General features: G+C 35.9%; 1 protein-coding gene across 1 annotated transcript in view; it reads left to right on the top strand.

Moving 5' to 3' along the window:
• The window catches only part of LOC105622448 (probable Ras GTPase-activating protein), a 94,008-nt gene extending 86,116 nt beyond the window's left edge, over positions 1–7,892 (top strand). The window contains exons 3-10 of the mRNA XM_012203866.1: positions 1,384–1,667; positions 2,133–2,419; positions 2,673–3,005; positions 3,142–3,546; positions 3,712–3,878; positions 4,083–5,711; positions 5,987–6,123; positions 7,628–7,892. Coding sequence (XP_012059256.1) covers positions 1,384–1,667; positions 2,133–2,419; positions 2,673–3,005; positions 3,142–3,546; positions 3,712–3,878; positions 4,083–5,711; positions 5,987–6,123; positions 7,628–7,892 — 3,507 coding nt within the window. The remainder of the gene's footprint in view (positions 1–1,383; positions 1,668–2,132; positions 2,420–2,672; positions 3,006–3,141; positions 3,547–3,711; positions 3,879–4,082; positions 5,712–5,986; positions 6,124–7,627) is intronic.
• The last annotated feature ends 4,491 nt before the right edge of the window (positions 7,893–12,383 follow it).

The following is a 12,383-nucleotide window of genomic DNA, read 5'->3' as shown; positions in this document are numbered from 1 at the left end:
ATCCATCGTACTGTTACCTCTCGTACTCGTACGTCGATTCCGGTAGTCGTACGTACGTAAGTCGAAGTAGAGAGAGAGAANAGAGNGAGATAGAGAGAGAGAGAGAGAGAGAGAGAAAAAGAGTGCTTCTGTTACAATAAATTAATGTATATTAATAGGTATACATTCTTTATAAATTAATATAAATTGATATATTTTTTATTTTTATTAAATAATATAATATATATTAAATAACACATTAAATAGAAATGGAGGAATGGGAAAGAGAATGCCCTATGTAATCAATACTATAGACATTATGTAATATACACATTACTACGGAATTCATTATATTGTCAGATAAAGCCACGAAGTTTTCTTTTGTTTCTTTTGTTATATACATCCAGAATTTTTCCTTAAAATGGTTATATCGCATAGGAGCGACTTATGAAGAGGCAATCGCCTGAGGCATCGTTCGGCGATGAAAAAAAATTACTGTTCAAAAATTGCTGCAGATCGTAATTTTTGAACAATAATTTTTATTTCCCAATAGTAATCTTTATTTTCTCTGTGGTCCGATACTTGAGAATCAGTTGATAAGTGAAGTGGATATTAGTGAAAGCAACTATAGTAAAGTAATTTTTTAAGGTTTGGTTTAGGAGATTCGTATTATATTTATCTATAGTCTAAGCGAATTTCTAAATATCGTTTTTTTATCGCTATAATTGAAAATGTACTGTCGTTCCTTGTCTGGCACAGGGAACTCCTTGTCTAGCACATGTTAAAAATATTAACTTCAAATGCAATTATCTTTTGAACATGCCTTTTGAACACGCCGCTCTCAAAATGATATATATATATAGAGAATATATCTTCAAATAGTAAAAGTTTCTTCAAACAAATCTTAAGAAAAGTCATTTTGCGATACAACCACCTTAATGGCAACCAGCCAAATTATTTCTCTTTCGAAAGAAATATATCAAACTTACAAAAGTCGAAGTTGAATAAGGCGTTCTCTTTGATAAACAATTTACAAAATAAGAAAATATCAAGTATTGTATTTAATAATAGGTATACATATATGAATTTATATACAAAGAAAACAATAACAAAACAATACAAAAAATTCTTTTCAAAATAATATGAAATTATACGCTTCCGTATTTTATACAAAATTATTAAAGAACAAATAATATATAAAGATCTACACTATGTTTATTTATTTATTTATCATATTTCTTTTACTTTTATCTGTACATACAATTGCTAGGTCACTGAAAAGACAAGATTTATATTGCAAAACATGCATTATGCTTTTCCACGAAATTCTCACGAATTGTGAACCGTGTACTAAATCCTGTGCACAACTCTCTCTTAACCAAGTATGTCTTTTCTCATTTGTAGAATTTCTTCTCGAAGCGATCGTTCCGATCGAACCCTCTGAAGAGAACGAAGAGCGTAACAAAGCTCGAGCGGCAAAAGCAACGGGGCGCCGGTCTCCGAGGATGCCGTTCACACGAGTCTCTGCTGTGCGGTCAGGCGGTGACCTCAATGGACCTCGCAGCGGTGACGCCGCTACATCCAAGTCTCCTCGGCAGGCCACACTGCTTCCAGGTCACGCCGAGTACTGGCGGGCCGAAGTATTTTAGTTGCAAAACCGCTCACGAACGGGACCAGTGGTTGCTCAGGTCGGTTGAACCGGGTTGCGCATTGCTTTTTATTTATCGCTCTGCCACACACCGCGCCAGATAAGCAGCCATTTTATTTTCATCATACGAGAATGATGTACCCGATCATTTCGGGACTAAATACTGTACGCGACGCTCTAGATTTACCGCGCAGTTTCTCGATCCTACGTCCTATAGTCCTTGATAAATATGACATTTGACTTGAATTATGCAAAATTGAAGTGCTCATCTCTCGGTAATACCGCAAGCGGATTGAACATCAAGAGAATGTATACATATGCAAACTAGAACATTATCATAAATATGTACTTTCAGTATTTATGTCATTACAATATTTGATTTTGAAGGATTTAACAATCCTCAAATAAATCTGTATCATTATTCGATCCAATTATTATATTATGTGACGTCGTATAAGTAGGAGCGTATAAAAGCTACAAACTATCTATTTCATTATACGCACAGCTTAAGGAAATCCGTTCAGCCGGATGCGGAACAGACACGTCGAACGGACAATTCGCTGCAGATCTGGTTATTGGAGGCGAAGGGCGTGCCTGCGAAGAAGCGATATTTTTGCGAGGTCTGTCTCGACAGCACCTTGTATGCGCGAACAACTGCCAAACTGAAGGCCGACTTGTGCTTCTGGGGCGAGCACTTCGACTTCCATCATTTACCTTCTGTCAACACCATCCAGGTGAACCTGTACAGAGAAGCAGACAGGAAAAAGAAAAGAGACAAAAATGTTTTAATCGGTAAGCATTTGATTACGAAGAATTAAAAATTTTTACATTATATGTATATCATTTATACATTAGACAGAAAAATGTTTGATTACAATATAATATATAGCTATAAATTTAAAATACGATATATGAATCATATTATATGTATGAAACAATAAAATAAAACATAAATTCAAAATTATACGAAGTGAATTATCATAATCGTAACGCGATATAAATGCAACACGCATATAATGATATACATATCAATTGTTCTTTCTAGGTTCCGTCAGTATACCAGTACACAATGTGACATCGCGTTACTTAACAGAGAAATGGTATACCGTAGTAGGTGACAAGGGACCTCTCAAAGATCCTCCTGCCCTAAGAGTAAAATGCCGTTTTCAGTCAGTTGACATATTGCCGGTTCAGGTGTATCAAGAGTTTCTGGAATATCTGAAAACTGATTATCCGTCACTATGCGAAAAATTGGAACCCGTCATCGGCGTCAAGGCGAAAGAAGACATCGCGACTGCCTTGGTAGCGGTGATGCAACGGGAGAAAAAAGCGCCGCAATTCCTCGCTGATCTCGTCATGATGGACATTCATCGAATAGGTCAGTCTTCATATAATTAATTCTTACGCATAAAGCTGTTAATATCTCTTATTTAAAGCTTGTTTCAAACACGATTGTTTATTTAAAATTCTTATTTTGCAATTTATAATTCAATTTATATTTATTAATATTTCAGATGATGAAAGACTCACTTTTCGAGGGAATTCCTTAGCCACGAAGGCAATGGAAGCTTACTTGAAATTGACCGGGGACAGATACCTACAAGAGACTCTGGGAGCCGTTGTGAGAGGAGCAGTCGAAGGCGGCGATTGCGAAGTGGATCCACTCAAGGTCGCTTCCGTCGCTGCGTTGCACAAACAACAGCAGAATCTTCGCAACGCCGTAGAACTGGCTTGGAGTAGAATATTATCAAGCCACGCTCATTTTCCGCTAGAATTACGCGAGTGCTTCCGCATTTTCCGTGAACGTCTGGCCGATCTGGGCCGCGAAGACATTGCAGACAATCTCATCTCCGCATCGATCTTTCTAAGATTCCTTTGTCCTGCCATTCTCAGTCCATCTCTCTTCAACATTACGCACGGTAAATCAAACATAATTACATCTTAAGTGAATTTCGATTAGTATGGATTACTGATTACTACGTGTATTATATTTGTATAGATTTGTAATTCATCCATTAATTATAATTATAAAATAAAAATTACTTAATACATAAAAGTCCTTAAAAAAATAATTTCTACTTTAGAATATCCGAATGAGAAAGCAGCGAGAAATCTCACTCTGGTCGCGAAGACACTTCAAACGCTTGCGAACTTTACGAGATTTCAGGGCAAGGAAAATTTCATGGAATTTATGAATGATTTACTCGAACGCGAAGCTCCGTCTATGAAGAATTTCTTGCAGCTAATTAGCGTAAGTATAATATTTTATCATATTTTAATTTCCGACGAGTGTATATAATACATATATCGCTTCTTGAATAGATAAATGAAAAAAATATGAAAATATTTTTACAAATTAAAATTATAACTAAATCTAAAACCTAAACTATAATTTTATGTAACTACATGTATAAAAAAGTGTGCTCTGTATTAATATAATTTTTCTATTCAACAGAGTCCATTACCAAAGGATGCACCAACTAATAACTCACTTGAATTTGATGGCTATATAGATCTGGGCAAGCAATTGTCCCTACTGCACGCTCTTTTACGAGAAAGTGTGGCAACAATAGCTCCATCCTCGCCATCAATGCCACCATCGCGATTGCCCGAGATCCTTGATAGAATCTCCATAGCTCTGGATCAACCAGGTCCGAGTCCCGTACCCACCACACATCGTTATCCAAACTTACAAAATAATATTTTTCGCTACAATGATCCGACGATCGCCAACAGCAACTCGAATCTCTCCCTTTCGGCCACGTCGACACTGAGCAATCATAGTACTATAAACGGCACGATCAGAGATAGCAATGAAGTGCTACAAACCAACACTCTAGGTCACAATAGTTCGCGCAGTCCGAACGTCACAAGAGCAGCGACTCTACCGCGAAACGCTTACATGCCAACGAATGGCAAGTTGCAGCTGCAAATTAACTCAGATGATTATCCTTTGGAGCCGCCGGCGTTCGTGTCGCGTTCACCAACACCGATCACGCGGCAACATAGGCCGCTTGGTCCCAATCGATCTGGACCAGGTTACAGACTGACAGCCAGCGCGAGCCTGGCAAACGTCAATCACTGCCAGACTCATCCAACAAGCCCCACACGTTCCGAAAGTCACAACAATTTGAAAGATTCCAATTATAATATCACCACGTCGCCTCAAAACATCCAGTCGAGTAATGGTAGTATTGTTTCTCAGCAGCAACAGCAGCAACAACAGCATCGGCATAACATCGCGCGTCTCGCGCAAAGTCTTGACATTCACGATCGCGAAGATAATTTTAATCATAACAATTACAATGTATCGAGATCGACCAGCCGGAATCATTGTCACAAGGAAGAGAATGCTAATCAGACCCAACAGCGCAATTACAACAATGTCTCGAAGACCACAGTGAATGCTAACATAGTCGTTAATCCGCCTACGAATCTCACACTGTCAATCAATCATCAGCCCAACAATAATTACACTTCCAAGGCAAACAACGCGTCCGCTAACGGCAATCTTGATGAGCTGTCTGATTTACTAAGATACGCGGACGATGAAGTGTCGGAATCCAAGTCACAGAAGGGTTCGCAAATCTCCATCTCACAATTGAGCAATGTGGCTTCCTCAGGCTATCAAAGCTTCGCCGCTTACAGTCAGAGCTCCAGTCCAGTGGATCTCAGCAGTAACAATGCAAACGCGCATATTCTCAGTACAGCGCCGTTGGCATTTGCTAATCCTGTTTACCATATGGACTCGAATCATGCGAGAACAGGTAGACGAGGTAGCAGCAGTTCCGAAGAGAGGGATGGTAGCGGTGGTGGCGGCGTCGACAGTGTAAGAGGTGTCGATCTAAGCCCCTCGCCACCGCCCAAAAATAACGTACGAAATCATCAGAGGAACGGTCAAAACCAATGGCGACAAGGCAATCAGACTCACAGAAACAACTCAGAGCACGCGCAGGATGTTTGTTGCACGAAGCTCCGAAGAAGACTCTCCCTCGATTCTACAAGAGATCTGTCGGACACCAGTGAAGAAGAAAATTGTACCACCAGGAGAAGCAAGTCTCGCAGTCATCGAAGTATCGATCAGGTGAGTTAATGAAAGGTACTTCGTTTTATGCACTGAGTAATTAATGAGAAGACACTCTAAATTGAATTAACTATTGTTTCTTGAACATGGAAAAATCTGCAACTTTGTATCTCTTTAAAGATGTAAATAACAGATTCTTTACTCTATCATGGATCTACTGATTACAGCATATAAATGATTATAATTTTCTGTAATCGTCTAACGAATATTTCTCTATACAGATATTCTTTCTGTTTATCTCTCGTAACTAACACGCTACGTTTATTCGTTTCCAGTACGAAGTGGATCTGTATGAGGTGGAGAGGCTACAGAATAGCGTAGATCGGCTGCGATTGCGCGCGCGATTAGGTGCCAACGAGGATGCTGATTTAGATCTCGCGTCTGATACCAACATGAAGAGCATCATTTCCAGGTACTTCATCTTCATTTCCGCACTAACATCGCTAACCCATTATCGGGTCTTTGCCTGAGTGTGAACCCTGATATCATCGTGATCATTATCACCGTCTCTGCGTTTTTTCACTTCGACTTCTCGCCACTGTTCAGCCACTCGATCTTCCATATCCTTATTTCTCGACTTGTCGTGAGATTCATTTGAAGTCTCCGTACAGAAATTCTACAGAATTTATATAGAATGGCATTCGAATTGGCAACTTTCGTTCAATGGTATATTTTACAAAAAGTACAATTTTACAGTAGTTACAATTTGTGATGAATTATCAACGGGTTAAATTTAAATTTTATTGATAAATAATGCGATTTTAAATATATTAGCATTAAAATTATTGTGTATTTCGTGTATATTGATAGTGATGAACGTCGTCTAATCGCGTGTACCACTTTTTCTATGTCTAACGGAACTAATGGGGAAACACTCACTCGTATATAAACGGTTACTTTATCGAAACGATATGTATGTTTAACTGATTGTGTGTTCCTGTGCATTCTATCCGCTGCATTTGGTATACTCTGGCTTGATCTGGACCTTTGGTGTAAGAGTCAATTATATTTATAAGCTTTTCTTACATTTTTATATTCATATGTTAGCTCATCGTGTTCTTTCTTGATTTTCGAATATTCGCCACTCGGAATTAAACTCGGAACGAAAACTCGTGTTCACCGTTTTGACATTACCGATCACGAAACGTTTTTTTTATCAATTTTTCACCGAATTGGCGCTCATCGAACACTGACACATCTCATGACTCACATTTCAACACGTTCATTTTGGTCATGTGCACGGATATTCATTGAGATAATTATCTGCAAAGAAAATGTGTCGCAAAGAAAGAAATGTCCGGGTACCGTATGTCAATCAAATGTTCGCAGTATCAAACTCATATGGACATTTCTTTTTTTCTCTCTTTCATTATACATACATACTCGCTATAATTATGATACAAGGCAAACATATATAATTTCTGAAGACCTTATATTCCAGTTATCCTTTTCCAAGAATATATTAAATTATGCATCAAACATTGTTGCTTCTTACAACTTTATTTTTATCTCTTGATGTTGTTTCAGTAATTATACATCATGGTGCGCTTGGTTCTTTTTCTGCTTCGCTGTAATGTCTCTCGGTTTCAAATAGAAGACAGAATTTCGTCAATAAACTGAATATCTTTTTAAAATAAAATGATACAAATTGAACAGCAGAAGCTCGAGAGAGTTAATTCGGCGCAGCTTAATTAATAATTCCTCGACGTTCTTTATTCTTCGCGTATAATAAAATCATTTGAAATAATCTTTTCAGCATTTCTATCTAAATATAAATTCTCGAAGAATAAAGATCGTTTCAAGGGATAAAGACATTTCCGATGAGAGAAGCTTTAATTCTTTTATCAAACGTTTCTCTCTCTTTCTCGTGCAATCCGCATTTAACCCCAATTTAATGTTTTCTTTTTTGCTCGTAGGTTAATCTCCGTGGAGGAGGAATTACGTCGCGAACAGCAGAAGATGTCGGCGGCGTTATCGTACAAACAGCGCGTGATCGACGCGCAGGAACAGCAAATAGCTGCTCTGGGTGCTGCGAACTCGCGTCTCATGTCGACAAACGCGAGCCTGCTTTCGGCGCTGAGCAAACAACGCTACAATGCCAAATCCCAGGCCAACAATGAAGCTACACCGCTACTACAGAATATTGCCGATATCGGTGAGCTTAAAAGCTCATCGTGTTAAGCGGTATTAGATCGGGAATCAAGAAAATGAGAAAACGAAAAGGAATCTTCGGAGAAAACGTTTTCTTTGAGAAGTCTTATGCTGCAATACGCATTATAAACGGTGTCATTTATGACGACGTTTATCTTTTCTGAATAATCTTGCAGCACCTCTATGAGATAGTCGATTTGTTGCAAGAGAAATGAGAATTCCGAAAGAAACTAATCATTAGTTAAATCTATGTGAATTAACGTCGTTCGAAGAAAATAAGGAAAAATTCTTTATTCAGAGAAGCGTGAGGAAAGCATGGATCTTCTTTGATTGCAATTCGTTGCAATTCGTTGAATTCCAATTCGAGTCGTTTAATCGACGCTCATTATCTTTCGATCTTGAGATCACGCGCTCGAAAACAATTTTAAACGTGTAGCGCGAATAGATCCGGTGTTGATTCGGACTCGCGAAACTCGAGGATGCGGAGTATCGTGTTAGAAAACAATATAGACTGCGACATAAGAGAGAATGGCGTGCGAGAAATAGAGGCTATTTAGTAAATAGGCAGACCGAATAAGTAAACAACTTTCGTCGAATTTATATAATGTGACATAGCGTTAAACGATAAGCTAGGTTTATTTGTACGCGAGTAAGAAGAAAATCCACGGCTCATCCAAGGTTCAATCATGGAAATCGCCCTGATTGCTTGAATGACAATCTACTCGTGACAGTGCTGACCAGTGAAATGAATATTTGTGACTGCGAGTCTCCCAACGGCGACTTTGCTTCGTTCGTCATGAACGAAACGAAAGTGGCAATGAGACTAAATTTTAATTTTATTAAAATTGAGGATCTTCGATCAGCAGCGAAAAGCGAATCGATTGCATCTTCATTGATCCCATACGAATTATTTCTATTTAATTAGCGAACTTATAAATAAAAATTGAACTTTATTGAATCGAATATTTGATATAAGTGATAAAGTGTGAGCTTCGAAACTCGTAAAAAATGTAGCTCACCTTCATTTGTATTTATCTGAATCACTTATCCAAAATGATTACAAGTTTTATCAACTTTAGTTTATTGTACGATTAAAAATTAGATGGTATGTAGTAGTTGCATTGCTTGCGCGACGAAAATTGATGTTCGAATCCAATTGGATCGTTCAATTAAGAATCGTGCGATAGCGGGTACTCGGACGGTACGTGAAGAAATTCTGATCGTCAAATCGCGTATATGTTTCCCTTGTTTCTACTATTGTATCTACGCACAGCCACACGCACCGTAACAGTTTAGAAATAGTATGATACCTAAGGAATATAATATCAACATTCGCGTCACATCACGACATAGGAGCATCCTCGAGCACCGGATCGTTCTGCAGGACTTCGTATATATATATATATATATATATACATTTATATATATATAGGCGCGTCTATTTTTCTAGTTTCTTCCCCGAGTACACGGTCTCTCACGGCCGTAAAATATGATTTTCATTTTTATTTGCGAATTATTATATTAATCGCAAAGCCCTGCATTGCGTTTCTTTTCTAAAACGAATGTATTTGACCGAATAACTCACATGATTTTTTTTTGAGACCATTGAATATTGAGTGAGACGGAACAAGCTTCCATGACCAAAAGGTGAGCGAAAAAGTCCATCGAATGAAAAAGAAGGACTTCCAAAGCGACGTTTTGCGCCCATATTCCAATGTTTTCTTTTATCTCAACGAGCCGCGAATAAATAACGACTACCTTTGGTTCAGCACGATCCTTTATTCTAAGCAACGATATTTATTTAGTAGTGTTTACCAAAGATGAAGAATTTCACATTGTAAAGAGAGTATTGAGATTTATGTAAGATATTTGGTTGTCTTCTTTTTTTTTACTTTTACTGTTCCCGACAAAAACGATAATAATTATCGTTATGTACGGAAGCGACGCAATCGGGAACGGTACTTGAGTTCGAGAAAAACGTTCGAGTGTATATGGCACATGAATTCGGAAATCGTTTTTCCCGCTCGATTCGAAGCAAAATTTTTGCACATCAAGTAATTTTGTGCGTATATAAACAGCGCACGTAACGCATGACAATTAATTAGATTTCTTGAAAGTCTCGCTCGTTCGCAAAGTGTTAATGTGTTAAGTTTTACATCACAATAACAATTATTATTGCAGCCATTGTCGTATAATGCGTATGAAAGACTGAATGAGAAAGCGAGCGAGAGAGCGGGAGAGAAAGGTGGAAAAAAAGAAAGCGTGAAAGAGTGAATGAAAGAGTGTCAATTCGCGTACGAGGGAGCGTAAGAGAAGATAATCAGTTTAATCTCGCTAAGGAAAAAAAAAGTATTATCTCGTCAACTTTGTACCATAGTGTTATTCTCGCCTGTCCGAGCGTTTGAGCCTCTTGCCTGACGCATTATTACTTTTGTATAGAAATACCCTCCTTCTTCTTCTCTATCATTTCTTTTTATACTTTCCCTTCTTCCGTATCACGGAAAACCACAACTGTACTGCGTTCGCGGGAAACCGCTCCTTTAGAAGACACTTTCTTTGACTCGTCAAGTATTTACATCTGATAAAATTAATATATTAACTATCCTCCTTTCTTCTTGGATGATATAATCGATGAATATCTATTTAAAAAATCACTTAAATAGCGTGTACATTATTAAGTTTTGGTATATTCGTTTCTGCAATAGACCACCTGTATTTAAGCATATAGTGACTATTACACTACATGAACAAATAAATACGATTAGACATATAAACGACCCCATTGTTCCCTGGTTTATCCAATTCCAATTTCATTTAAGTGTCATAAATGATTCAAAAGCGACAAATTCATTTCAGTGTTATGTCAATCAGTATTGAAAAAACAGAGTTGCATTTATTATATATCATTTTTTCTGTTTGTAAATAAAACTAAATGAGTATTCGAAAACTTTTTTCTAATTACAATTTGTAAAAATATTAGACGAATTTTGAATAGATATTATTTAATATAATAATAGATCTTTATTCACATTAGTAATTTTTCTGAAATAAAGACTTAAAATATCACAATACTTATATATTTGTATTGCAATCTGTCGTGAATATATTATAATCTGCAATAAATATTAATACATTGCATTTTTATTAGCATTTCGTACCAATTTAAATATTATTAAATAATAAAATAATAAATTAAATAATAAACAATATTTAAACAATCACATAATTGAGTCAAAAAAGTTAAAAGATTATAATATATTTATTTTGTAATTTTATTTGATACGTTCCGACTTCATGGACTTTTCATCAGTTAAAAATAATACATAATACGAGCACACATACACACATAAACTTATGCTATTTATTATAAGCTAAATGGAATTATTGCAAATATACATAGTGTAAACATATTAGATGTACAACTTAATTCTTGGCCTTTTTAACATATATTGTCATTTTTTTAAATATGTTGTTTATTTACATAAAACGAATAATCTTTCAATCTTCTTGAGTCTGATTTTCTTCTGAACGCTGTTCCAATTCTTCGTCTTCAATTTTTTGCTATCCCGAAACTTTTGAAAATACTTTTTACATATAATATAAGACAGCATTTTCACTTTAGACAAATCATTTCCTTAGCCTCGCTGATTTCTTCAGTTGAAATGCGAAAAGAAGATCCCTTAAGTGCTGCTTTTTGAACAATACCGCTTTCACGACTGTTTTGAGATTATATTGGCAGCACCGTCAATTATTATATCTCGAAGTTGAAAAATGGCACATTAAAACAATTATACGACTATACGATAGAAAAAAATTAAAATTTTAATAAGTGTTGTAGCTGATTAAATGTAGGACGATAATTAAGTTGTACCTAATATCAGTTTGACAATGATAGACTAAATTAGATAACATTTTCTTGTTTCTTTTCCTTCAATATAATGATTTTGGTTAACGTATTGAAGGAAAAAAAATATTGGTTTAATTAACCTCTTATTGTCACTCTATTCTTAGATAGTTACAGTATATATATTTGCGATAACTATACAGTGTATATATGCATGTGTGTACACAAGAATTTTACTGGATCATATTTTTGAAAACATAGGAAGTAATAGCAATAAAAGTCGGTCAAAGCTACATTTTTTAATGCTTAAATTTAATCTAAATTACTATATACTACAATATATACTATATACTACAATATATATGTACATATGCATATATTTATAGTCATTAATTGTGCGCCGAATTCGTTTTTTCGAACTTATAAATTAACAATTAAATTACTGTAGTAATATTACGAATTAAATTGACAAACAATTTTAATAATTTGATGCTCAATCAGACATCCTATTAGAAAGATGTTAAAGTGCTGAAAAACTGTAAATAAATTTATTACGAAAAATATTATCTCAATCTATTTTATATATATATATATATATATATATATATATATATATATATATANNATATATATAATAACACACATATATATATATATATATACTATATTATTTATTT

This window comes from Atta cephalotes, assembly GCF_000143395.1.
Source record: "Atta cephalotes unplaced genomic scaffold scaffold00045, whole genome shotgun sequence".
NCBI lineage: Eukaryota > Metazoa > Arthropoda > Insecta > Hymenoptera > Formicidae > Atta > Atta cephalotes.
Note: the sequence above shows the minus strand (reverse complement) of the source record. Positions and strands in the feature narration are given on the sequence as shown.